Below are 27,920 nucleotides of genomic sequence, written 5' to 3'. Positions count from 1 at the left end.
TCCCCCATTTTGGTGCTTTTAATTAATTTATCTTTTTTTTTTCAATTAATTAATTTCCATATTTAAAAATATTTAGACTCTTGAATATGGAGGAAAATATTAAATAATTATTCATCATATAATCATTTATAACTAATTTATTTTTTTTAACATTATGTCTAATTTTTTTAATTATAAATAAAATAATAGAAATTTAGATTCTCTATTACGAAATTATTACCTAAATTAAAATAAATTTAATTCCTAATATTTCTAACGATTTTAGCATTATAATATTTATCTTAATTAATTAAATTATAATATAAATTTGTATAATTACTCAAAAAAAAAAAAATCTATTAAATCAGTAGGTAATAAAAAAAATATTATATTTAGAAATGTATGGATGATTTGTAACACCCGACTCAATCATTTGTAACGAACCATGCTCGGATTTCGAAATTCATAATCCAGTCTGATAAATCTTAAAAACCCGATCAATTGAGGACCTGCACGAATGGAAAATTAGACGGTTGTTTTAACTAATAGGTTGACTTTCGATAGACTCGAGGCTTTTGACCACCAAATTGAGGACCTGCACGAATGTCCCGTAAAAATACAGTAATTTCATCTACGTGAATAAAACATAACATGAATCTAAACCTGACAGCATACTAAAAGAACACGACCAAAGAAACATCCTATAAATAAAAATACCGGTTCGATTTTTTTTTTCAAGAACCGAACCGGTCCGGGATTGAGGGTTAAAAAGCGGCCTTCTCTCTCTGCCAGCTTCTTTTCTTATAGCATTTATTAAATATAAATAAGTTTTTATTAAAAATAAACTATAAATCTTATCCTCCCGCCTTCTTTCTCCTTTTCCCTCCCACTCGACCCACGGCGGCACACCTTCACCGTCGCAGTCGCCCCCGGCACGACTCCGTCTTCAACTGCTCGTCGACCGAGGTTTACACTCCGTCTTCCGCAGCCTCTCCCTCTCTCAGTTACTGAATGAATCAATTTTTCTTTTGTTCATTTTCGGTCTAAATTGTGCGTATTGATGTAAATTTAGGCCTTGCATTTCTCCGTTTGTGAACATTTTTTGCTCGTATATATAATCTTAGTAACTAACTTACGTTTTCCTATTTTCCTAAACGTTAGATTCATGTGTATTATCCTTTTTCGAATAGGTTGCTGGCATTGAACAAGCTTGTGTTCGACTTAATTCACCAATAAAATCATTATGTATAAATTAGTTACCTATTCGACTTATCACGCAGCTTTACCTTAATTTTCCTGTGGTCATGTTGTTCATCTATTGAAGAATTGTTGAAGTTTGATTTCTCTTTGTCGTGAAAATTCATTCCCGGGTGCATATAGTTGTTTTGTACAGTCTCATGTAATTTTAAAATTTGACTTTCTTTGAATTTTGCATTGAGTTTCATGGACAATGTCCACTCATATTCTTGCATTTGTTGTTCCTTGAGAATTGTGAGGGTCCTTTTCTTGGGGTGATTTGAGACGCTCAATCTATGATACTATATCTCTGGCTGTTCTGTTTGTTAAAAAATGTTATCCCTTCAACTGTTGTATGTATACATATGTATACCCATACAAATTGATAGTCGAATTTGTTTCCTCTTCTTGAAGTCTATTTCTGGGTTATGACTAATGCAAATATTTGTTTCCACATGAAATTATATGACAGGCGCACACAGCTTCATGGCATCCCAGGTTATCCGGGAGTGGATTGGGATTAACAACTTTGCAATGGCCACACAAGTCAAATTACTTGAGTTGCTGGGAAGACTGAAGCTGGAGGTCATATATTCATTTTTACCCATATGTCTTGGTCACGAATCCGTATCTACGTGATTTATTTTTCCATTTAAGCCTTTGCACTGCATTTTTCACAATCTCTAATGATTCATTAACTTTTGATATCTTTCTACAGAATGTCAGCACCTTGACCATACTTGTAATGGGAAAGGGTGGCGTTGGAAAGTCATCCACTGTGAATTCCATTATTGGTGAAAGAGTTGTTTCTGTTAGTCCTTTTCAGGTACTTTAGTTATTCACTTCACTTTAATTTTGGTTGATTGAAGTGCACAGAAGGTTCATGATTTGATTTAAGAAATGAAATGTTTATAGTCAGAAGTGACAAGGCCTGTGATGGTTTCTCGCTCAAGGGCTGGATTTACATTAAACATCATTGACACACCTGGTATCATAGAAGGAGGTTATATCAATGATCAGACACTTGAGATCATAAAACGGTAATTTCTAATATTATTTTTTACTTCAGATTGATTTTTTTCGAGAATCTGGGTCTTGTCTTTGTATTTCCTTATCTTTCTTTTTTGAGCAGCTTTCTTTTGAATAAGACCATAGATATTCTTCTCTATGTGGACCGCTTGGATGTATATCGAGTAGATAACTTGGAAAAGCAGGTTATTAAGGCCATAACAAACAGCTTTGGTAAAGCAATATGGAACAGGGCTTTGGTCGTCCTCACTCATGCTCAATTTTCCCCACCTGATGGAGTACCATATGAAGAATTTTTCTCCAGACGATCAGAAGCTCTACTGAAAACCGTCCGATTTGGCGCCTCTTTCAACAAAAAAGATATTCAGGTGGCTTTTGCTATTTTTGTTCGCCTTTGTGAGCAAATCTTGAGTTCCATTTTGTTTTCTGTACATTCTTTTATTGTATGCCTATATGTCTATGTGAACATATTTTTAGTCGATAATACTCATGTCATCACATTTGATCTTTCCTGCCCCTGTTTTCTTTCATTTTTCTCCATAAAAATTTGGTTTATCATTTAAAAAACTGAGATTTCAAGGAAAATCCTTGAATATCTTCAGTAAATTTTTTTTGTTACTGAAAGATTTCAACTGAAGATATTCAAGGATTTCCTGCCCATGTCTTTGATCTTTCTTTCAGTAAAATCTATCAGAATTCCGGCATGAGATGAAATCCATGTCTTCCTTTTGTTCCACAGAAGATTAGATTACTTAATTTATTTGTCGCTCATTGAATGATAAAAGTATTATCTAAATTCTATACCTTCTAGGCGTTGGATATTCCAGTTGTTTTGGTTGAGAACAGTGGACGGTGCAATAAGAACGAGAAAGATGAAAAGGTTCTACTTCTCTCTCTCTCTGTCTTAAAAATGTTCATTAGAATCTTTTCAACTTATTGGTTGGACTAATCCTTTTCTCAACAGGTTCTTCCAAATGGGATTGCTTGGATTCCTCACTTGGTTGAGACAATCACCGCAGTTGTGTTGAAAGAAGGAACCAAGTCTATTTTTGTTGATAAAAATTTGATCGCAGGCCCAAACCCCAATCAAAGGGGAAAGTTGCTGATTCCTTTTATTGTTGTACTCCAAGTATGCATCTGAAACTTAAAACGATTCTTTAATTTTCCTCTTCTCTTACGATTTAGGGACTGACCCCATATCTTTTTGCTTCTTATGTTGGCTTGTTATTCACAGTATCTCTTCGCTGTTAGACCTATTGAGCGAGCAATAAGAAGTGATATATTAAATGAAAGTAGACCATCGTGGGAGACGCATGAGTACTAGCTTATCCAGCCGCAGGTATTGATTTGGCCTCATAAATATCCCGAGCGATCAATATGGTTGTTTGGTGAGTTAATCTGAGTCTTTTTGTCAATGTTGAGATTGGACTGTCTTGTTTTTTTTTAAAGTTTGAATTTTGAGACAACTGAGTTTCTGTAAGCAAATTCATATACGCTACAAGGTTTAGCTACTCGTATTTAGTTAAACAAGAAATTCTTCAATTTTTTCTAGAAGCGGATGATTACTCATCTGCTTCTCACGTTTCGTGAATAGTTAGGACATGATTCTTTTTGTTCCCCAATCCCATCACTCTTCCCAATTGACTATCAAACTTTCAAACTTTGCATGCAAATGTTATAATGTTCATGATCGAGATAATTAATATATATCATGTTTGATCTTATAATATTATACAATTAGTATCATATTTTGGAACCTTATCATCTCTAGCTATTAGTTTTTGGGTATGACCATTTTGTTTTTGTTTTTTTTTTTTTCTATTTTGATTGGGTCCAGATTCCAAAAAGTGTATTTAGGCATATCAATTTAAAATTCAGTTTACTATAGCTTTGTTCTTATTTATTGCAATATATTAGCTTCACAACACAAACCAATGACCTACAAAAGAGATGAGAGAGTATTTTTTGTAAATGGGCTTGGGCTTCCACCAAAATGGGCCTTCTTATCCAACAAGCTTTTGGGCTTGTTGTTGTTGTTGTTGGGCCTGCTTCTTAAGCTTTGCAAGCTCAATGTCCCTGTTCATCTTGGTCTGGTACATCTCACTGAAGGTGATGGGCTTCTCAAGAATAGGCTTCTCCCCTTCTCTGATCTTCAGTGGATACACAATAGCCTCCGGCGCAGGGTTTTGAAATGTCGCTATTGATAGCCTGCTTGAGTTTGAGTTCACTACTGCTCTGTGCTCTGCATTCTTGAACCTCCCATTGCTTAGATACTGTTGCAACCATCAATAATACGTGGTCAAAGCAAGATCAGGAGATTCATTACTCGTAATGAAGAAGGTAATAGCTGGCTAGAGCACCCAAATCCGTTATTACAAGTCTATTTTTCCGATTTAATAATATATGGTCATTTGAACATAGTTTTACCGGTTAAGATAAGATTGTATTCCCAATCAAGTTACTCAAATAAAAATAAAAATAAAAATAAAACTTTGTAATCAGTATTTTTAAGCTTTTTAATGTTATATCTAGCGGGAAATCTTTTAATCCTCTCTTGCCCTTGTGGGAGTGAAAATTTGAATCCACATCCTATACAATAAAGAGATACCTTATTTGTTAACCTAAATTTTTATTATAATTTTACTTTTATTAAAATGATTTATTAATTAATAAAAGCCTCACATTTCACATACATTTTAAGTTTCTCAATTCTCCACTCTTGGAGTTGTTACGATAAATTAAATATATATATATAAAGTTAAATTACTACTTTTAGTGTTATTTAATAGGTTATCTAATAAATTTCTAAAAGTTCGATTTTATGTCTAAGGTATATTCAATATTATTAGTAGTTATAAAGCTTACGAACATATTAGACATGAAATTAATAGTTTATAATCCCTATTCAACATATGATTGGTGGATCTTCATTATCAGACACAAAATTCAAAATTGATGTTACGTTATTAGACACAAAATTAGACACATCTTTATTCAAGGATGGTGTGGGTACTACTCTCATTAATTGGGTGTTACATTAACATTTTAAGAATGATGTGAAATCCAACCATATTAAATAATATTTATAAATAACCTGAAATTCTATTTTCTATCATTCTTTAAATTTTTTTAGTTTTATTAATATCTTTAAAACTTTTTTTTTTCTTTTATAAAACTTTTAAAAATATTTAGTAGTACTAATAACAGAAGAACAATTAGTATAATATTTCAAATATACTTATAAATTTTTAAAATGAGCATTAACATACTTTATTTTTTTTTTAAAAAATTAAAATTGGTTTATAATTAGAATAAGGTTAAAATATGAACATAAATGATTTATCTACCCTTCAAATAGTTAGTTAATTAAAAGAACCAATTTAAAAATAAATTGTATGTATTTTTGAAACTAAAATATTTTAAAAATTTGAAGGATGAAGGTGCAAAGTTGATTAGCAACTTTTAATCATGGGCGAGCACTTTAAAAGGCAGGAATAAAAAACAGTAGACTTACATGGCTATGGTCTCCCAAGTTGACGATGAAAGCGCCTTGGACGGGCTGGACAGTGATCCACGTCCGGCCACCGTCCTTGGTGGCCTGAAGCCCACCGACCTGGTCCTGCAGCAGCAGCGTTATGGTTCCAGGGTCAGTGTGGCGCTTCAGCCCCAAAGTGAGGTCCGGCTGAGGGCATTTGGGATAGAAATTCACCACAATCTTCTGGTCCATGTCCACACAGGCCTTTACTATGGCCTCCTTCTCCAGCCCCATGGCTTCTGATAAAACCACCAACATCTTACGCCCCAATCCCATCATCTTCTCGCTGTACTCCGCCGTCTTCGCCGCCCACCCCTCTGGCTTGTCTGGCCACAGCGAATAGTCTCTGTTTCTAATCGGGTACGAAAAGTAGGTCACTATCTCACGCCAATCTTTAACAACTTCTCCCTGTCAATTTACCATTTACAGTAACCTATTAGCTCCATAGCAACCATTTTAGAAGTAAGCTAAGATGATTTTGAAAGTTTATGAGTACGATCAACACCCAGCTATTAAATACTACACGTCCTTCATTTTCGATTAATGTCAATGATCCATCTCATCTGATTTAGAGTTTTGAAATTGATTTACGTATAATTTAGCCCTAATTTTTATCTAAATAAGCCGATTTCCTCGATATTCATGAGATCGAGACATGAATCCATGAAACATATTACCAACTTGAATTTCATATAAAATTTATGAACTGTATATTTTTATTAATTTCCATAGTTCTTTTATTTTTTGAATTTTATAATGATTCAAAAAAATTTCATGCATCCAAATGTTGTGATATTCAACTTCAACAAATTAAAACCACAGATCTGAAAATCACAAGCATAATGATGGAGAATCGGAGGAGGTTTATTCAATATCATTACCTTGAGATGGCTGGAGACGATGAATCCGCCCTTCTTACCGCCAGACATATCGTAACGGAGTTTCTCCTCGGACGGAAGTGCAAAGAACTCTCGAGCGAGACGAGCCATATCGGAAACAATTTCCGAATCGACGCCATGGTCGACGATCTGGAAGATCCCCCAGTCCTCGCAAGCGTCAATGATCTTCCGGCAGATCTCGGCCCTGCCGCCGCCTTCAACGTCGTCGATTCCGGCGATGGAGATGATCGGGACTTCATTGCTGAAATGGTTGTAAGGAACTTTGGAACGCTCATCCTCGTCGCGGATGAAATCGGGCTGCAAAGTTGGCTCATCGGCAAGATCGGTGAGAGTGGAAGTTAAGCGGCCTTCCATTCGATTCGGAGAAGTTTGTTTGGGGAGTGCAAAAATGGCGGGTTTGGTTGCAGTGAAGCAAGTGGGGCGTGGGTTTTATAGGCCGTTAAAGGTGGGCCCAGCGAGGCGGAAGGTGAAGGTAGGATCTGTCACCTACCTAATAAACCAACCATCCATTTCTCGAATCCCCATTTATTTGTCTCGTTTTATTTTTCCAATTTTATTACTTAATTATTATATTTGGTAAAACGTAATATTATTAAAATACTAAATTAATAAAAATATTCCTAATTTGTCTTTTTTTTTTAAATTAACTTTAAAAAATATTTAATAATACTTTTAAACTAAAAAAAAATCTAAAAAAATATCCTTACACTATATTTTATTTAAAAAAATATATAATAATCTTTAAAAAAATTCCCTTAAATTATTTTTTTTTTTGTTAATACCTTTCAATTTTTTAATTTTTTTTAAAAAATATTGTTACTAAATTTTGAATATGAAAAAAAAAATAATAATAATTTAAAACGTAGTTAATTTAGGAAAGTTTTTATATTATTTTTTTTTGTTAAAATTAATGAAATTAAATAGGATAAATTATTTAACTAATGCTAAACAATTTTCATAAATGTGTTTCATAGTGCGAGACATTTTTTTTTTTGTAAATTACATTAATACCCTCCATATAATTATATTAGAAAAACATTCCCATAATGCGAGCCCAATAATTTTCTCAAATCGCCAAAATGCCCCCAAAGTTATACAATTCGCCGGCCAAATTACATGAATACCCTCCTATGTTAGAAAAACATTCCCATAATCGAGCCCAATAATTTTCTCAAATCACCAAAATACCCCCAAAGTTATACAATTCGCCGGCCGGCCCCGTTCCAGTTAACAAATATTTTGCTTATAGAAAGCTGAAACGGCTAGTTTTTCAAAAACGCGTTTCTCTGGACTCTCACGCTCCAACGGTCATATTTTTATTTACTCCGTTCCCGTGTCCTATAAAACCCCCTCTCCTCCTCCGTTTCCTTCACCGGAATCCCAATTCTTCCACCGCCCTCTCAGAGATTACAATGGAGACTCCGTCGTCGATCAGGCGCTTAACTCGATCCCAAACTCTCGCTGCTACAAACTCCGTCAACAACAGTGAGCCTCGTTTCTACGTTCTTTGAAACCCCGTTCTTGAAGAAACTAAAAGATTGATTCAATCGAGTTTAAATTGATGGGTTATGGTAAATTTAATCTTTGATTTTCTAACGTGAATGCGTTCTTTTGGTCGTGTTTTTAGGGACGGTTGAGGATTGTGACAATAATGGCTTATGGAAATCCCAGGAGCGGAGTCGAAATTCGCAAGATTTGGCCGGGGCGAAAGGGAAAGATCGATCGGCACTTATTGACATTACTAATGACTCCCCCATTGTCAGCTTGGCAGCGGGGAATTTGACGACACCGATATCGTCTGCGACGAAACAGAGGAGTTTTCGGCCGAAGATGATGACTCCCGGATCAGGAGAAGCCTTATTGAGAGGGCAAGTGAAAACCCTTTTGCAGAAAGTGGAAGAAGAAGCTGAAATTTCTAAGCTTTCTTTAGATAGCTGGCCGGTGGGACTTCTCGACCCGATCCCGGCAAACACGCTGCAGATCTTGAATACGTCTCGGGATGGAGATCTTTTCGATATCACAAACGATAATCCCGTTGATGTTGATCTGTTTAACGCAAAGAAACAAGAAGAAAATCAGATTACTCGGTCTCTATTGTTGGATTTCGCTGAGAAATCCGAGATAATCGATGAAGATACATCATCAGATTGCTCATCTGTTCTCGCCCGTCAAGAGAAGTTGTCGTCGTTGTCGCCGTCGCTGTCTCAAGATGACGGCGTCTCTTCTCTGTGGTCGATTCAAGTGAACGCAAGCAGCCACGGCGAAGACGTGGATAAAGAAGAGCTGATCGAACCCGAGGAAGAGGAAGAAGACAACGAAGACGGGTTGGTAGACGAGCTTTGTTGGGGACTTAGTAAAATTAGTGTGAACGAGAAGGGGAAAGCAAAGAATTTTACGGGGAAGCACACGAGGTTCGTGTACGATAGTGAAGATGAAGTGATTGAGGAAGTTAGTGACGAGAGCCATGACGAGGTGTCACCAAGCGTCCTCCGTTTGAAGGGAGTACCGACGCCCAAAGGAAAACATTTACGATTCCAATGTGAGAGCGAATAGTTAAAAAAACAAGATTCGATTGAAATATGTAATGTTGTCTTTCTTTGACAACGGCTGTTTTTTAGTGTTGTTTTTCTTTGCCTTTTGCTTTGTTTGTTGCTATGATAATTACTATATTTTACGAGATGTCAAATATATCATCACGATTGTCTCGTAGTAAACTTCAATAGAGATGGTTCTATACAATATAAAATTGTCTCGTAGTAAACTTCAATAGAGATGGTTCTATACAATATAAAATTATTTTTAAAATTTATAAACTAAATAGATTGTTAGACGAACACGACTCTCCACAATGGTATGATATTGTCCACTTTGAGCATAAGCTTAGATTGTTAGACGAACACGACTCTCCTTAATCGAGGCTCGACTCCTTTGGAGTCTTAGTCATTTTTGACTGACTTCGTAGTTAGTATTCCTCCCCTTAATCGAGGCTCGACTCCTTTGGAGTCTTAGTCATTTTTGACTGACTTCGTAGTTAGTATTCCTCCCCTTAATCGAGGCTCGACTCCTTTGGAGTCTTAGTCATTTTTGACTGACTTCGTAGTTAGTATTCCTCCCCTTAATCGAGGCTCGACTCCTTTGGAGTCTTAGTCATTTTTGACTGACTTCGTAGTTAGTATTCCTCCCCTTAATCGAGGCTCGACTCCTTTGGAGTCTTAGTCATTTTTGACTGACTTCGTACCTTCGAGGAGGCTTGATTCCTTTTGGAGTCCGACATTTAAGGATTTGCCAATCTATTGACACGGCTAAGTTTAGAGCCATATTCTTAGATTATAAACCCATGACCATTTCCTAAATTAACCGATGTGGGACTTTCATCATCCAACATAGATTAATCCAATTAAATGATTAGAATTTAATTTATGGACAAGAATTTAAATCTATAAATGTGTCTTTTAAATTATTTATAAAATTTGTTTACACATTAAAATATTTTAAAAAGTAATTGATATAAATTTAATTTTTATGTCTAATTTATCTTTAAATTATAAATTTTATTCTAAAATTATTAATAAAATTTTAAAAATTAAAAAATTGGAAGGAATTTTAAGAAGCTTCATTTTGAACTTTTTCACTAAAAAATTATGGTGTTGCGTTTCCACGCATCGCGTGCATTTCTTCCCCTTACCACTTCTTGTTTTCTGAAATTAGGGTTTACTTCGCCAACGAAATCCTTCGCCAAGGTAATTCTTCTTCATTTTCACAAATTTGCTTTTGAATGCATCACATGTAGTTGTTCCTTTTCAGTTCGTCGAATTTTTCTCATCCTCCATTTTCCGTAATCGTAGATGGCATCAGAAAATTACACGTTTGGGCGGTACAAGATTGATCCGAAGGAAGTATTCTACTGCACCAGTCTCTCTTACGCCATGGTCAACCTCCGTCCTCTTGTTCCTGGTACTCTACTTTTGTTTTCTTCAGTGCCATTTCCGTTATCGTGTAGTTCTCTGTGATTAACCGGTTTGAGTAACTATGTTTTTCTGTTTATTTTTATATAAAGAGCTTGATTAATGTAAAACCGAGATCTGGAGCAGATTTAAGTAATAATCTGTGCTCTGATCAGACATGTTCTTCAATTGCACATTAGAAATCTTGAAGAGTAACGGGAAGTTCAATAGAGATATTCAGAATTAGATGACTACCATGCAAAACAAAGAATTCAAAACCGAAATGTGCTCCTATTTTCTTATTTTCTCAGATATTGTGAATGTTGGGGTTAGTTTACATGCATTTGACTGATCTCACTAGACAATGGTTTCATACGACAACATCGGACTTATAGAACTTTGGGTTCGCTACCGTAGCTCTTTTCTTGGTAAAGGGTTGCTATCATAGCCATAGGTTTCAACCATACTCTATAGTTCTATATTTTTATTTGCAACTTACCTCAGAGACTACTATGTCAATCCATAGCTATTGTGTTTATATTTCTGTATTTCGTGATGGAATTTTGCTAGGGGCGTGTGCTACAAACTTATTTGTGAAGTATTTTGCAAATTTTCGGTTGGAATATTTGGGGGTAGTAAAGCTCCTAAAAGCTGAGTAGTTTTTCTTTGGAGGTGGACAACTTCAGTAATGTACGGGATTGTGGATGGAGTGGAGTAGAAAGGTTTTCTGAGGTAAGTTTGAGGGAGGTTAAGAGTGATGCTATGTAGAATTGAGAATTTAGGTACCATAGAGAAAGTAAGCTACTTTAGGATTTGCGTTCCTCTTTATACAAATAAACTGCTGCATCAGTTGTTCCATCACAAAACTAAGTTCATTTTCAATTTAAATAGATGGAATTTGTATAAGGATTTCAGTATTCGGGAAATGTTACACATTGGTTAGGTCAAATGGCCAATGAAGGCAGACACCCAGCTATCTTTTTGCAAGGCACAATAGGCACCAATTGTTTGAAGCTCCAGCTTTGCTGATAAGTTTGTTTGCTCATAGAAACTAATGCACAGATGATAACTCCATTCAGAACGTTATTAAACCCTTTCCAGACCTCATATCTTGCCTTATCTTCATCTCATTCTTTATAGGTTTCATATTTGATAATTTTCTTCTGTTGTTCCTATCAGCCCTTTCTTTTGGTCTCTAATTGTCTTTCAATTTGTGTTGACTATTTTTTTTATGTGTGCGTGTTTCATTCTTTGATTGGACTATGCAATTTTTTATTAGTGGATTTTCATCATTAAGAATTTTTGTTTACTTTTTTGGTTTTTATGACTTGTTCAGAAGAAAGTTCCATGAGATTTTATCATGGTACAGTTGTAGTATTGGTAGGTAGAAATGTATACTTTATGCAAAAATATTTAACGTGAGGACATATCATCAACCTGGCTTGGCTGAAGTTCTTAGATGATTGAAGTGGAATAATAATTTTTGTATGAGCATCTTATGTAAAAGATACTTTTGTGCAGTATTCTAGAGCAAGAGCTTCTCTCTTTGTTGAAGTGCACCTGTTTAATTTTGTTCTTATATTCAATGTTCTAACTTCTCCTTCTTACTCTTTGATTAATTGCTTTTGGCTTTGCAGGTCATATCCTTTTTGATGCACAATTTACTGGACTATATTAGGAGGTGCTTGTATGACGATTCTAGAAGTCGTTTATCAAACATTTCATCATGACCCTGAGATTTGAGCTAACAACGATAACACTGTTTCGATTTCTAACCCATGCATTATCTTTTCTCAATATTATCCTTCAAATTTATTCTATACTCATCTTTCAATATAATGAGCAGCACCTCTTATTTCCATTTCATCTTTTTCCAACACAAGGAAATTCTTAGCACAAAATCTAGCATCTCACATTTGGTTGTTCATATTTATTAGTGGAAAGCCTAACAGGTTTACTTTGTGGAGTGAACTTCAAATGTTTGATTGCAAAAGATATTCATGCCAATATAATTGTTAAATGCATTTGTATAGATATAAGAATTATGTTGGTGGTATACTGGTATTGTTAGTTAGGAGTTCAACAATTCAATTTGTGTTGATTATATATGTTCAAATAGGTAGGAAGCATTTGCAAATATTATGCCTATATAATGGATTCCTGCCAAGATTTCCCTGAATGTGTTTGGTAAGTTACATTCTCATCAGGATACATGTGAATTTATGGTTCAATTTGTTAAACACTCAAATTTAGTTCGACTTAACATTTCATACACGTGCTTGTCTGCCCAAAGCGTGAAGTTCAGCGCTTTGCTGATCTCACTCCTGACGAGACTTGTGACCTATGGCTCGCTGCTCAACGGGTTGGTCGTCAGTTAGAGTCATACCATGAAGCTTCATCAATCACATTTGCAATTCAAGTAAGCCATTTTGAAGATATATAAATACAGATTTCCTTTAGACATTGATTCCTTTACTTGTCTTCAACTCATTGGTAGTAGACTGGCATTTGATCGATGCACCTGATATTTAATCAACTTTGTTTGTTGGGTTCTGTTTTATTTTAGTCAAATAAATTTCTTTCTAGAGCCTTCATTGTAGTTGCTGTTATAATTTTTTTGGGTCAAGTAATTTGAAGTTTCCGAGCATCATAACCTTTCTATTGATGTTAAATTATTGATTACCATTTTTCTTGTACTGTCATAATATGCCCTTTGTCTACCTGGATTCTTGCCATGTCTTTCTTTCTGTTTGATACCTTGGATGCCCTATTACAATGTGTTGTGGTGCAAGAAGTGAGTTTTTAGTCGCGTGAAAAGTGCTCTTTCAAATATTCATAGTTTTTGGTAAGTTCCATAGTTTAGGAAGGAAGGCATTCAAAAGCACATCGAGGCTACTCAATCTTAGAGTTGTGCAAATAGTTCTAATATTTAAAATGAATGAGGTGACTTGAACTCTGATGAATCAACATGGTTTATTTGTTTGTTTTTGTAACGCGCATCGTCTTTGGAAAGATATCAACGGGTAGGTGTAGCACTGGACAGAGCTATGGATTTGTGTTTTATTCTCCTAACCTCCTAATTAGTTGAGGGTGATCTTGTAGGATGGTCCTCAGGCAGGACAAACTGTACCCCATGTCCACATCCATATTCTCCCAAGGAAGGGTGGTGACTTTGAGAAAAATGATGAGATTTATGATGCTGTAAGATGATGATGATGATGAATCCATTTCTATATATCACAATACTTCTAGAGTTGTGATAGGAAGCAAAAATCTAATTCATGTTTTGTATTGTGTTATAGATTGATGAGAAGGAGAAAGAGATGAAGCAGCATCTTGATTTGGACAAGGAGAGGAAAGATAGAAACCTAGAGGAGATGGCTGAAGAGGCAGACCGGTACAGAAAGCTTTTGTTGTAACTTTCTTTGATGAGCTTCTGATTATCATTGAGTATTAAGTAGTATTTTCCTTTTTTTTTTTTTATTATTAACTTTGAAGTTTAAGTATCAATGATAATCAATACGATATCTACTTAAAAAGAGATTTTAAGTATCAATTGGATTCTTAATAAATCGAAATTGATAATTTAAGTTTCATTTAAACTCTTCTATGTATAATGATCAGTAGGAATTAGACACCACTCACATAAATTCCCCTTAACATAACTACTTGATTAAACTGTTTACGCCTTCCATCATAATGAGGTTTGAAAGAAGCACAAAAATCACATCACCTAAAAACCTGTTTTATAAGCAGTATCAAAATGGCTGTCCAATTGGAGGGAACTCTATAACATGAGATTTACCTGATTAGTTTCTTATTACAACACAAGCCTGCCTCCCAATTTCCTATCCACCAGTACAGAGCAATATTTGGATACATTCTTTCCACCCCAAAATGTATGCAAGAACTTCTCATATATCAATGCATACACTAATACATATATATATATATATATATATATATATATATATATATATATATATATATATATATNNNNATATATATATATATATATATATATATATATATATATATATATATATATATATATATATATAAGAGCTAGGATAGAGGAAACCCCACCCAACAAAGCAAGAACTTATAAGTGCAGAACACGCATTTGTGAGCCAGAAGGAACAAGAGATTGACAAGACCAATAGCTCATGAAAGGTACAACACTATGCTTTATGGTCAGTATGTGTACACACAATCCAAATCTCAGACATTGATATATGTTATTCTACAGACTTAAGAGATATGGAAATACCAAAAACATATATCAGGAAGACATCATGCCATGCCTGTAATTGCCAGATTGAACAAAAAAAAAAAAAAAAAACACATATACTTTAAACTGGGAAGGAGAATTTTTCTACCTTACAACTCACAATCAGAAGAGAGCGCCCACTTCTTCATCACAATTCAAACTCATCTTCAAGCTTCAGTGCCTCAGCAGCTGCTTCCTCCTCCTCATCATCAACTACAAAATAAGGATTATGAGCCTCAGGCTTGAACTTGTAACCAGTGAATGCATAAAATGCAAACGTTGCCAGTTCCCCGGCCACCACACTCGTCCAAAGATACCGATACGATGTAATTGTCTCAAGTGCATAAACGACAACCCGAGTGAAGTAGATATAGCATATAACCACAATGTAATACTGTCTAAAAAGGGTCAATTTCATCAAATTCACAGCTGCTTTTCCATCTGTTCGTGCAGCCTCACGCAAGTTCTTGATTGACCAAACAATGGGGAACAAAACAGCACAGCAACAGATCACATCAACAAGCAAAAACACCTGTTTCCAAGTGACCCATTCTTGCTCAAATGGCCCAGTTTCATCAGTCACAACCTGGGCAATATTAGCCACCACTTGCAATGGAATCACAATCATCAAGACCTTCTTCTCCTTGTCCTGCAAATATGGTTTCAAGAAAGACCAACCAGTGCCAATCAAGACGATCAAAGTGAACAAGGTGATGCCCTTTAAGAAACTAAATATGTAGAACAGAATATCCCAACCATGGGCGCTCCCAGTGCGCTTAATGTACGATTTATCCTCAGCCTCACAGATAAGATTCAAAGCCTTCAAGATCACAACAGCAAGCATAAAGAAATGAATACCATAAACCGTCAATCGCTTTTTGTAAAGAACATGAATCCATACGATAGCGAGCAAGAAATAAATCATAGAGAAAATGAAGTAAATCCTCGGGAGGATGGTTTTCCCAGCAGAAAGATAATCCCGGCGACCGCTTTTGCCTTCGAGATTGTACATAGCAGATCGAACGTCCATAGAAACCTTAAGTTGCTGAAGACAGTTAGCAAAAACGAGAGTGTATTGATCGGCATCACTCTCGGAATAAAGAACATCGAATCGGTCCTGACCTTTGAGTGAATTGAAGGTGTAGACCGGTTTGACGAGGTCGGATTGAAGAGCGCAAGAGATTTCCGCTTCCTCTAATTGCTGGATCACATGAAGCCACGATTCTCGAGTACAGAGGAAGAATCCAGCCTTGGAGAGGTCCAGATCTGGATTGGTATCGGAGAGTGAGACATGAGAGACGTTGAGCTCGAGACGACCGCCATGGCTGAAGCCGAAGACGTCGAAGGGAATGATTGGTCGATTGTCATTTCTGATGTCGGTGAAGCGAATCTCTGCAAAAGAAGATATAGGTAAGAGGAAAACAAGGAGGAGAAAGATGGAGGAGAAATCCATGGCGGCCACGGCGACGAGAGTTGAAGCCGACGAAGAAGACGATCGGAGTTTTCTTCTTATCTCTCAGATCTGCTTCTGCAAATCTCCCTGGTTATATCGGAATCAAAAAATTAATTTTATTTGGAAATTTATACTTCCACCAATCTTGGTGTTGAAGACGAACTATCCACGGAACTATATTTAAATTAACTTTTTAATATATGTACATAACAAGTGGAGATTTGAATTTTATATATCTTAGGGTTAAAACCCAATACCCGAGCTACTCAAATTCAAGAGTGCAAGAGAAACGACAAAAAAACTAAATAAACTAGAAAATTTCTATTAGGTTCGGTAAGATCAGATCCTTAAAACGTTAATATATATATATTTAGCTCAATAAAAGAAGTGGAGATTTGAACTTTGGACCGGTCGACCCTAATTCTATTAATGGTTAGAATAGATTTGGAGATTAGGTTTACTGTTCCGTTTATATATCATAGGGTTAAAACCCAATACCCGAGCTACTCAAATTCAAGAGGGTAAGAGAAAAAACTAAATAAACTAGAAAATTTTTATTGGGTTCAGCAAGATCGGATCCTTAAAACGTTAATATATATATTTTTAGCTCAATAAAAGAAGTGGAGATTTGAACTTTGGACCGGTCGACCCTAATTCTATTAATGGTTATTTAGCTCAATAAAAGAAGTGGAGATTTGAACTTTGGACCGGTCGACCCTAATTCTATTAATGGTTAGAATAGATTTGGAGATTAGGTTTACTGTTCCGTTTATATATCATAGGGTTAAAACCCAATACCCGAGCTACTCAAATTCAAGAGGGTAAGAGAAAAAACTAAATAAACTAGAAAATTTTTATTGGGTTCAGTAAGATCGGATCCTTAAAACGTTAATATATATATTTTTAGCTCAATAAAAGAAGTGGAGATTTGAACTTTGGACCGGTCGACCCTAATTCTATTAATGGTTAGAATAGATTTGGAGATTAGGTTTACTGTTCCGTTTATATATCATAGGGTTAAAACCCAATACCCGAGCTACTCAAATTCAAGAGGGTAAGAGAAAAAACTAAATAAACTAGAAAATTTTTATTGGGTTCAGTAAGATCGGATCCTTAAAACGTTAATATATATATTTTTAGCTCAATAAAAGAAGTGGAGATTTGAACTTTGGATCGACCGACCCCGACCTAAACCCTAAACCGAGACTCGTAAGACAAATGTCCAAAATGACCTCTCTCTCCTTCCTTCTTAGCCTCCGCCCAAAGGGTGGATTATCCATTAGGGCGTTTTTGAAAAATAGGCCAAGGCGCCAACGAATGGGGCATTTATGTAAGTGGCGGGCTCCGACTGCTGATAGTTATTGCGATCGTCGGAGAACTTATCGCCATTATCAGGTCCACCAACAATGGCGCCAGCGAGCACGTTCGGATTGGGGGAAGAAGAGTACAGAAACTGGAAGCCTTCATTGCAAGAAACTTGATTAGGGCGCGAATGAAGAGACGGCACAGAGGAGCCTCTATGGTGAATATGCTGAGGGTATCGTTCTCCAAATCCCACCATGTATGACATTTTCTCTGGATTTTCTCCTAATATGTAATCAACTTGCTTCTTTGCCTCTGCGATTAGTTCTTCTGGTGAAATCCTTGAAGTTCCACATCGAATTGCTCCTCCGTTGGAGCTTAGGTATTTCGCGTACGTTACAAGGAGGAAGGCTGCTGAAGTTACATATTGCAGGTTGCTCTCGCTTCCTTTGAAAAATAGTCCTCCTGCACTTATCATTTCATGATCACGATTTGTTTTCATTGAAAATGGGGATCTGTTCTGTCTTGTTTGTGTACTAGCTCTGCTTTTGGTTTCATGTGTATAGGTTTAAGCTACATTTTAGTCCTTTACCCTGTGATTTTAGCGTCTATACTTCCAATTTAAGTTAATTTTGTTTCATGTTCTTTTCAACTTAAGTTCATTTTGGTCACTTTACTTTCAAAATATCTATTTTGGCCTATTTACTTTAAACTTTCATTCATATTTGTCTTTAATTTGTTCCTAAACTTTAAAAATTACCATTTTGATTTAAATGAATGGGTAGTATATCTTTAATACGTTTATTAATGTATGAACTTTGGCACTTAAATGAATCCACATAGGTAAGTTGAAAGTGAGTATTGGGTGGGTAAATATTAGGTAGCAAGCACAAATTAATGGTATTGGACAAAAATTGTCTTTTTTAGAAGTTGAAGTACTAAAATAGAGATTTCGAAAGTTTTGAACTAGAACGATCGTTTGTTAAAGAAAAAAGTTTTAAGGACCAAAATGAATATTTTAAAAATTCAAGTATCAATATGAAAAAATGCTTAATGTTTTAGGACATAAACAAAAAATAGGATTAAGACCTCATATATGCACACACATAAAGTAATGACAAGCGAAGAGTTAGTTTTTGCTAACCAGGAGTATATTGACCACTAGAACTGGAAGTTCCTGGAATGAGGGAGCATATGTAGTTATCTGAGTGTGCTTTATAGATTTGGAACTCCTCTGAATTTTGCACTAGGAAATCCTGTGGCAAAGGTCCACGCGATGTTAAGATCATCAAGCTTGAGTTTAGGAATTAGATTTTGGACTGATTTTTATTTAGAGGGAGTAAACACAAACCTGGGAGAGAAGGATTTTGGTTCCCGGGCGCTTGTCGTCCCAGCTGAACGTGTAGTCGTCGTCATCAGCTCCCAGTATATGGCCATTGGACTGGATATAGTTCAAATGTATGCTGTTTTTTGAGGCTTTGTATATCCATGAGGCACCCCATAGAAGCTCATCCTGATAGAAGTCATATAAACTCAGAAAAAACAACACCTAGAAAGAAAACAAGTAGGTTTATGTGTATCTTCTTACTTACATTGTATCCTGAGTAAGAGCAGTAAAATGGACAGACCACTGAATGGAGGGAATCACTGTAAGCACCTCTATGCTTGTCTGCAAAATCGAATACCTGCATTGCATTGATGGGAACTTGTTACCTTGTTTGGAGCATAATGAGGTCCGATGGCTATGTCTAATGTGAAAGAAAAATGGAATAGGAGGGATCGGGAGTATGATTTACTTTTAAGGCCGCGTCAAGCAATTTGTTGGAATATGAAGGATCGGATGTATTGAACACAATCGAAGCTGCAGCCAATGCAGCTGCAGTCTCTGATGCCACATCGGAGCCTGGGTTTTGAGCAGTTATCTTATACACAGTGCGTGGTGTGTCCATATCTTCTGGCCTTTCCCAACATTTATGATCAAGGTTTGGATCTCCCACCTTAACACCACAAGTTTACATACGTTACAAATATCCTTATTATAGTGATTATTATTATCTTAATCATCTTATTCTTCTTTATAGTCACTCTACTCACTTGAACATATAAGCCATTAGGCGCGTCGGTGGCAGCCTTCAATAGATAATCCGACCCCCAACGGACTGCTTCTCTTGCATTCTCAATCTCGTTCCCCATCGAGTCACCAAACTCAATGACACTCCAAGCCAACAATGTAGTAGTAAAGGCCATTGGCAAGCCAAACTTGACATTATCCCCAGCATCATAGTAGCCACCAACAAGGTCAACCTGGAAAGTTCATATTCACGTCTTATCAAGTTAGAGCCTGAGTTATTTATCAATATCAACTAGGTTAGACTTATATAGAAGTAATGAACATCAAAATAAGCAAAAGGGGAACAACGCACATGATAAGAGGAGCCATCTGATAAGGCAGAATTTCCTCTCCATGTGAGACGTTGGTTCGAGGGAAGCTTCCCGGATCGCTGTCCCTCAAAGAAGAGAATGGAATACTGAAGAGCAGTAGAGTAATGTTGAGAAGTGAAAGCAGAGGAAGATAAGGTAAAGAAAGGCAAAATGAAGTAGAGGGCCAAAGTGATGGAATAAGGCATTGTTATGTGTTATATTATAACACTCACTCGTGCTGAACTGGGGCGTTCTTATAGAGAAGAAAATTTTGTTTGTTGTTGGTTGAGAGAGAAGTTATTCACGGGATCAACTGCGCCAAAATGGAAGTTAATAGGTGAGGTGAGGACAAACCAACTTTACGGTTGGGATTGGATTGGATAAAGGAATGATAAAGTCAGAGAGAAAGAAGAAAAAACTAAGGAATTGAATTTATGGGGTATTGTGTAGCATTTAACATTAGCAAAAGTAAGGCGTAATTTACGTGGAAGAGGGGGAGAACTTTGGATGCCCAAATAAGAGGCGGAAATACTGAATTGAATATAGGATCAGGAATTTGTCTGTATTGCTAAATGAGAAGTCACGGGTGCTTATTTTTCATGCATACTTTCTCTGCTCACATGAATTGCTCTTCTGCCACCAACAATCCAGTGAGTAAAATTATGCATTCTTTCAAGTTTCATATCTTGTGAGTGGCAAGTGGGATTATCCTGAACTTTCACATGTGTCTTCAGCATTCATATTTTAACATACACCTTGTCCTCTCTAGAAACAAATTAGAAATGTATGTCTGATTTGTGGTAGAAAAAAACCTTGATTTGATTGTTTTAGTCTGTACAATGTCATAACTTTAAAGAATTTTACTCTTCACTAGGGTTTTGAAGGGCAAATGCTCACGGTTTTTGTAATAGCCCAAGCTTACTGTTAGTAGATATTGTCCTCTTTGAGCTTTTTCTTTCGGGTTTCCTCTCCAGGTTTTTAAAACACGTCTGCTAGGGAGAGGTTTCCACACCCTTCGGGGCCTTGCGTCTTCGCTGGCACTTGTTCCCTTCTCCAATCGATGTGAAACTCCCCAATCCACTTCCCCCTTTGGGGCTCAACCTCCCTTACTGGCACAATGCCCGATTTCTGGGTCTGATACCATTTGTAATAGCCCAAACCCATCCCTAGCAAATATTGTTCTCTTTGGGCTTTCTCTTTCGAGATTCCCCTTAAGGTTTTTATAATGCGTGTGCTAGGGAGAGGTTTCCACACTCTTATAAAGAATGTTTCGATCTTCTCCCCAACTGATGTGGGATCTCACAATTTTCTTCTTATGTGAAGTTTACTAGTTCAAAGGGACATGCGATAGGAGCTCTTCTTAACTTTCAAAATTATAAATTTAATCTTGGGTTTTAGAATTTTTTAAATTCACGGATTTAGGGAACACATACTTTAACCTAATCATTAATTAATTTGGGAAGGACTAATGGGATTTTGCCCGTTAAAGATGGTTCAATGTGAAAGAAATCTAATTATGGACTCCTCTATCGAGACCATGAACAAACTTGTTCCTTAAACTTAAATCCTTCCTTGAAATAACCCTTGATGTCTCCAGATTTGTTCCTTGGGAGGTCGCACATTCCCAGGATTAGTGAGGGTCAGTCCCCAGCATTCGAGTATCAAAAAAAAAAAAAAAAATCCCTTTCTTTATTGTTTAAGCGCAACTATGGTCTCTATACTTGGATCATTGGTAGGTTGTTTATGTCTTCCATGGAGGCTGCCAAAGTCGGAGAACTTAACCAAATAGTCGAGTTATAAGTGTAGTTATTAGATTGAGACTTTTGTCTATGCATCTTATAGATATTTAAACTTTCAATTTTGTGTCTGATAGATTCTTAACAAATTAAATTCTTTTCTAGCCTAACAAATGTCAATGTTTTAAAAAAATGTCAATGTTTAAAGACTAAATTTATAATTTTAAAAGTTGAAAGACATCTAGCCTAACAATAATACACATCGATACCCTTGATCCTCATAGAAGGTTATGTGATATTGTTGCGGGCAAAGATGGAAGCATAGAGCTTCATAGGGATCTAAAGCCACCTATTTGCTAAAATTATTGTAGTTCTATCCTGTGACAGGCAATTTGGAGCTCATGTCCTATCAGGGTTTCTTGTGATATTTTAGTGAAACTTAGCACAATCATTATTGATGATATGATATATACTCTAAAATTGTATAAGAAAAAGATATCATTCAATTATTTGAATCAACATTCGGAACACATGTCTTGTTCAAACCTTAATCTTCTAGTTCTTGCTAAAAAATTATTATGATTATTATTTTTTTGCCTCGAATGTTATTGTCCATTCTCTAGCTAATTGTTTGAAAACAAGAAGATTTTAATAATGCTTAGCTTATCTTGTGAGCCTTCTTAGATTTGGCCTTGATTTAGGGTCTAGTGTGATATAGAAGAAAAAGAACCCAACTCGATTATGGGTTATACTAAAGTTAGGCTAAATATATGGTTTAATTCTTTGGTATCCTGAATGTTCTAAGTAGTCTTTAGTTCGTCACTATAGGTAAATGGAAGAAAGAAAACGATTGCACATGCCCCTCATTCACTCCTTACTAATATATTAGAAAGCTTAAGTCCTTTCGGTCGATCACCTGAGAAGCCTTCGATGAACAACCTATAGTTTAATATATACTCAATGAAAAAACAGATTTAGAAGTATGTAGGACTAATATGAGGAAGAACTGTAATTCTTGCCCCTTGCGTGGCGTCTCTCATTCCGCCATGGCTTGTATGCACCTTCTCTTGATCCGGTCAACTTATGCTATCGTCAATCCTATGTCCAAAGAACTAGACCTTATGCAAAACACTTTACATAGAGAATAAATTTTTCCTTATGATCTAGAAGAACGCTGCTCTCTCTATATGTTAAAAAGGTGCTCCACGTGTTCTTCCAATGATAGTATACACCAAAATCTCATCCGGTCTATTTATTAGAAATTAGTATAAAATAGCACAGATTACGAGAAACTTCTCCCTTTCACGATGCATGAAGGGTAAAATCCTTTATTCATTTTTGTGCTAAAGGAGACATTGGTTATACGAACAAGATATCTTATTATAAACTCACATAACACATAACACATAATACATAGTAATTAGTAGAAAAAATAGATGAGAAAAAGTGATCTAAGAGAAGAAAATTTAAATTTTCTAGCAATTTTCTTGGAATTTGGAGAAAAAAACTAGATTTAATTTCTACCCATCGCCTAATTTTAATCTGAACTTTTTTATTTGCTTCATAGGTTACCAAGCTGATGAGTAACTACGCCCTCCAAGAAGCTTATGCTGAAACTGATGTTCTTGCTAGAGACGAATATGGGAGGAGTTAGCAACAAAGAAGGTCTTACATTTTGCACCGTTACGTGAGATTAGTTGAGGTACGCACAAGCTCGTTCGAATATTTAGGAGTGATCATTTGTCGGTTGGTGTTGATTTTATACTTAAATTGATATAAAAATTTAATATGTTTGGTTTCCGTTGATTGGAGATGGTCAATTTTTAAGGGTTATGTGATGCTGACCGACTGACCATATTGGCCTTGGTCTTCTATAAACTTTGTAATCTACTCATTTTGTTAGAGTAATAGTGCTTTGTATCGAGCGAATATTGAAAGATTTGAAAAAAAACATACATTTTTACGCACAAATTTAATTCGACTTTCATTAATGTGGTCATTTTGAACTTTTACGATTTTAATATTTTAACCCTATATCCATTGTTAAAATATAAAAAGAACTAGTTTTTAGATCGAGATTTTGAGATTTTGATGAACTAGATAACTCGAACTTGAGGATGAGGTTAGAAGCAAATGTGTGGCTATGGTGTGAAGAATGGATAAAGGCAATTTGTGGTGGTTGTGGACACTTAAAAAATAATTGTTCTACACAGTTGGTACCTACAATAGTACCAACTTAATGTATCCCTGACACAATTTTATTCCATTCAAGTGGTCATGTGTTCGAGTTAGTTTTGACCATGTGTTTGAGTCATTGACTATCACAAGTTTTAGCCATGTGTTTGAGTCATAATCCTCTCAAAATCTTGATCATGTGTTCGAGTCATAGGCTATCACAAACCCTGACTATGTGTTCAAGCCAAAGACTATTACAAACTTTGTTCACGTATTCTAGTCATAGTCCTCACACAAACCCTAGTCATATGTTAAAAGCAATCGATAGCCTTAGTCATGTGTTCGACTTATAAGCCATCACGAGCTTTATCCATGCGTTCGAGCCATATGCTATCACAAGCCTAGATCACGTATTCGAGTCATAGCTCTCACACAAGCCCTGATCATGTGTTCGAGTCATAGTGGGAAGGAAGTTTCGGATCTTAGAAAGGAAGTTCAACATTTCGATTTTTTTTTAAAAGAGACTTGCTAACCACGATTTATACAAAAGTAAGATTCGTGTTTATCAAACAATTTCGAAACTTTATTAAGTTCAAAGTCCCTCAAGTTAGATCATAGGTGCATGTATCACTTTCTTTCCCTTCGTCAGGAATCTCGGCTAATAGTAACTTTTATTCTAGTTGGAATTCAAACTTCTCATTGTACTTATTAATTTCTTTAATCAATTACGCTACTTTGAAGTAGGCTCCACAATGGTTACTTAGTCAAACTATTTAATCATTCTATATTGAAATTCACACACTGTCTCACCTCTCGTAGTACCCATTGTTACTTAAAACCGTATGACTCGGAAAATTTGGTTAACCTAATTCATAGTCGAATTGAGTTATGAACTTATTTGAATTGGATCAGGTAGGATTCAAATAAATAAAAATTTTATGGATTGAATTGGTTCATGTGTTCTCCTAAATGAAGTTGGATCGAACAAAAACGACTCCGACCAACTCAATCCAACCCAACCTAAAAAATTGACCACTCGAACAATTGGGTCAGGTTTCCAACCTAACCCACGAATACCCCTGATTGTAATCAACCTTTTATAGTCTTTTTTTTCGTAGATTTGGCGATCGAAATTAGACTTTTAATAACGTTTTTGTTGCTATCAAAACATAGTTCCCGAAAAAACAAAACAATTGACTTCAACCCCATGGAAAACACACATTTGAATTATAATTTGATCATCAATCTTTGTTTTTTCCATTTGAACCCAAACAAACTTTCCATCGTAAGTTACTTCTACCTTATAAAATTTGACTTTCTAGAACTCGAGCAATAACCGACAAAAGTTCATTCAGTTATTTGCTCATCCGCTGGGTTTGGATTGTCAGGTCTTGTACAGATACAAGTTTTTTAGAACGTTCCAACGACTCTAATGACACTTGTTTGAAGAACGAAAAAAGTCGTCAATGGTACCCGGATGAAAAATGACCTAACAATGGCCAATAATGAAACTCAAAGTGAACGACACAATCTAATTATAGAAGTACAAAAAGAAAGTTTTATTGTTCGAACAATATATATTTATGACACAGATTCAACACAGGATCGTACAAAGCTTAAAACATGCACATACTGATTCACAACATAAACTGAAACGAAATGAAGAACGTTATTCGATGCAACATTATTCAAGTCTTTGAAGTATGGCAGTTCTTAAGGTCTTTTCTCTCAAGGTTACCCCTTGAGGAACTCTGATAACAACATCTTGCAACATTAGATCATTTACACTTGACAAGCTTGCTTGACGAACTTGAAGTCCCAAATCTTTAAGGACATTCATAAGCCTTGCTGATGGATAATTTTCATCTCTACAATGAACTCTCACTATAGCTTCTGCCCCCACAAGCTGCACCTCGACGGTATTATTGTTGTAACCGTTGTTCATTGCATAGCTCGTTGAGCTCACCGTCTGCTCGATCGTTGAGATCCCGCTCCATTTTTGATCAAATGCATTGCTCAAGCTACTACTAGCTTGGTGTTGTGATTGTTTTAGCTTTGACTCCATTTTTTGAACCTTGGCCTTGAGCTCATTGATATATACTATCGCGTCGGCGAGTAACGACGCTTTGTCCATTTTTGATACGTTCGGTACCACTGATCGGAGCGCGTAGAATCTGTGGTTTAGCTTCTGCCGTCGTTGCCTTTCCGCTTCCACATGGTTTACTGGCATTGTGGACTCTACTTTATTCTTCGCCTGTCTCTTCCCCTTCTTGTTACCAACTGTGAAGAAAGGGGTAGATCGTGAGTATATAAGTAAAAAACACTATTTCCACTGACGTGAGGCCTTTTGAAGAAACGTAAAAATCATTAGGGTTTATGCTCAAAATGGACAATATCATACCGACGTAGAGGTTTTTTTGTTCCTAATAAGTGGTATCAGAGTCATGCCTTTAACTTAGTTATGTCAATTATCAGATGTCGAACAAAGAAATCGTGAGTATCGAAAGTGTGTAGTCACAGTGAAGAACCGTGTTGAGCTCTATTGGACTGGTGATGTGCTCTAGAGAACAGGAGTTCACCTGGATAGTGCTAGACGGAGAGATGGTTACTTAAGAGAGAGACTCAATGGTATTTTGTTCGAGTGGAGGTTTGTGCAGTCATGCACTTAACTTAGTTATGTCAATAAAATTATCAGATGTCGAACAAAAAAGTCGTGAGTCTCGAAAGTGTGTAGTCACAGTGAAGAACCGTGTTGAGCTCTATTGGACTAGTGATGTGCTCTAGTGAAGAGGAGTTGACCTGGATAGTGCTAGACAAATAGATGACTATTTTAGAGGAGACTCAATGGTATTTTGTTCGAGGGGAGGAGGAGAAACTAAAAGTAAAGCCACGAGAGAGAATCTCGAGAAACAAACTCACCGTTATTATTGTCTACCGTTGATAAGAAATTCCCATCGGAGTTATCAGAGAGGGAATCGGAGGACGACCCTCCTCCGCCACGGCCACCGTTCATCTCTCTCTTGACTATACCGGAGCACGGTGGGGCTTGTAGTTGAATTATCCCTCCACCACCAACACCCACATGATCTTTTTGTTTAAATTGTGTAGAACTTGCTGAAAAAGTTCCAAAAAGTGATTTTGCAAAGTGAGCTAAGCTCCAATCTTCTTTAATCAACTCAGAAGAACCCAATTCAAGAACCCCATCAGATGTCGAAACGAAAACCAACGTCTGAATCCCTCGTAAACGCGCTTCTTTAACTCGATCGCATTCGTACAAATGTAGACTCTCGTCTATCGTCAACCAAATGTACGCGCTCGAGTCGAATACTTGACCGACCACATTATCCACCCCACCATACATCTGGGAAATAGATACCGTATAGTACCTATTAAGAATATGAATAAATGATTAACCCTGGCCTAATTCATCCGTTTAAATATGCAACAGCCCTAATTTTCAAACAGAGGAGGGGAGGGTTAGCTCATAAATAAACCCACGAGCTAAAATTCAAGCTTTTGGATTTAGTGATAGTTTAAACCGTACCCTTCCAAGTCGGAGAAATCTCCAGCTTCCGCTCGATCCACCGCAACTTCATCGAACCCGAAACTAATGAGTTGGCTGCCGCCGCCACCGCCACTCCTAGTGCCACGGAAATAGCCATCACTCCAAGAGAAAATAAGATTGCTAGCGGAATCTTTAGAAGCCAACCAAAAGATTGAATAAGCAAACCATTGAGGGAGATTATGGAGGATGAATTGAAGCCTCTGCTGAATGGTATGAGCAGATGAATTTGGTGAAGAAGAAGAAGAAATAGAAAAATCATCCATTTTTTTTTTAATTAAAAAAAAGAAAAGAAATGAAAAGGGTCAAAAGGGGAGACAGAAATGAATTAAGAAGGTAATGTGACAAAATGAACATCCAGATTATATAGACACAATAA

General features: G+C 36.2%; 6 protein-coding genes and 1 long non-coding RNA gene across 9 annotated transcripts; 3 read left to right on the top strand and 4 right to left on the bottom strand.

Annotated features, from left to right (window-relative positions):
- Positions 1-4,147: 4,147 nt before the first annotated feature.
- Positions 4,148-7,065, bottom strand: LOC111465227 (naringenin,2-oxoglutarate 3-dioxygenase-like). The gene is made up of 3 exons (XM_023109561.1): positions 6,661-7,065; positions 5,759-6,187; positions 4,148-4,517 (listed from the first exon to the last, which is right to left on the bottom strand). The coding sequence occupies exons 1-3, from the start codon at positions 7,030-7,032 to the stop codon at positions 4,248-4,250; spliced, it is 1,071 nt and encodes a 356-aa protein (XP_022965329.1). The 5' UTR covers positions 7,033-7,065; the 3' UTR covers positions 4,148-4,247.
- A 965-nt stretch (positions 7,066-8,030) lies between these two features.
- Positions 8,031-9,357, top strand: LOC111465247. Its single transcript, XM_023109599.1, has 2 exons — positions 8,031-8,163; positions 8,306-9,357. The coding sequence occupies exons 1-2, from the start codon at positions 8,091-8,093 to the stop codon at positions 9,229-9,231; spliced, it is 999 nt and encodes a 332-aa protein (XP_022965367.1). The 5' UTR covers positions 8,031-8,090; the 3' UTR covers positions 9,232-9,357.
- Positions 9,358-10,292: 935 nt separating this feature from the next.
- On the top strand, positions 10,293-16,754 carry LOC111465258 (bifunctional bis(5'-adenosyl)-triphosphatase/adenylylsulfatase FHIT). Of its 3 annotated transcripts, XR_002714178.1 has the most exons (8): positions 10,524-10,632; positions 12,260-12,303; positions 12,742-12,809; positions 12,916-13,041; positions 13,725-13,823; positions 13,925-14,100; positions 14,789-14,795; positions 16,739-16,754. XR_002714178.1 is itself a non-coding variant. In XM_023109610.1 (5 exons), exons 1-5 carry the CDS (start codon positions 10,320-10,322, stop codon positions 14,039-14,041), a joined length of 573 nt encoding a protein of 190 aa, XP_022965378.1. In that variant the 5' UTR covers positions 10,293-10,319; the 3' UTR covers positions 14,042-14,102. The 3 variants fall into 3 exon arrangements, 1 of the variants encoding a protein (XP_022965378.1); XR_002714177.1 differs by lacking the exons at positions 12,260-12,303; positions 12,742-12,809 and adding an exon at positions 10,293-10,418 and having other exon boundaries at positions 10,524-10,634; positions 12,895-13,041; XM_023109610.1 differs by lacking the exons at positions 12,260-12,303; positions 12,742-12,809; positions 14,789-14,795; positions 16,739-16,754 and adding an exon at positions 10,293-10,418 and having other exon boundaries at positions 10,524-10,634; positions 12,895-13,041; positions 13,925-14,102.
- Positions 14,770-16,465, bottom strand: LOC111465257 (protein GPR107-like). The gene has a single exon (XM_023109609.1). It carries the CDS (start codon positions 16,343-16,345, stop codon positions 15,041-15,043), a length of 1,305 nt encoding a protein of 434 aa, XP_022965377.1. The 5' UTR covers positions 16,346-16,465; the 3' UTR covers positions 14,770-15,040.
- A 703-nt stretch (positions 16,755-17,457) lies between the features above and the next one.
- Positions 17,458-20,843, bottom strand: LOC111465254 (endoglucanase 1-like). Its single transcript, XM_023109605.1, has 7 exons — positions 20,071-20,843; positions 19,742-19,951; positions 19,444-19,644; positions 19,240-19,332; positions 18,999-19,160; positions 18,792-18,903; positions 17,458-18,112 (listed from the first exon to the last, which is right to left on the bottom strand). The coding sequence occupies exons 1-7, from the start codon at positions 20,272-20,274 to the stop codon at positions 17,625-17,627; spliced, it is 1,470 nt and encodes a 489-aa protein (XP_022965373.1). The 5' UTR covers positions 20,275-20,843; the 3' UTR covers positions 17,458-17,624.
- On the top strand, positions 17,791-23,604 carry LOC111465261. Its single transcript, XR_002714180.1, has 3 exons — positions 17,791-17,882; positions 17,973-18,080; positions 23,372-23,604. It is a non-coding gene; the product is annotated as an uncharacterized LOC111465261 (long non-coding RNA).
- Positions 23,605-25,587: 1,983 nt separating this feature from the next.
- LOC111465255 (transcription factor MYC2-like) lies at positions 25,588-27,835 on the bottom strand. The gene is made up of 3 exons (XM_023109607.1): positions 27,524-27,835; positions 26,899-27,365; positions 25,588-26,259 (listed from the first exon to the last, which is right to left on the bottom strand). The coding sequence occupies exons 1-3, from the start codon at positions 27,805-27,807 to the stop codon at positions 25,664-25,666; spliced, it is 1,347 nt and encodes a 448-aa protein (XP_022965375.1). The 5' UTR covers positions 27,808-27,835; the 3' UTR covers positions 25,588-25,663.
- Positions 27,836-27,920: the final 85 nt, after the last annotated feature.

The sequence above is a fragment of the Cucurbita maxima genome, unplaced genomic scaffold (assembly GCF_002738345.1).
Source record: "Cucurbita maxima cultivar Rimu unplaced genomic scaffold, Cmax_1.0 Cma_Scf00028, whole genome shotgun sequence".
NCBI lineage: Eukaryota > Viridiplantae > Streptophyta > Magnoliopsida > Cucurbitales > Cucurbitaceae > Cucurbita > Cucurbita maxima.
The sequence above is the reverse complement of the archived record's forward strand: the minus strand, read 5'-3'. Positions and strand labels throughout refer to the sequence as shown.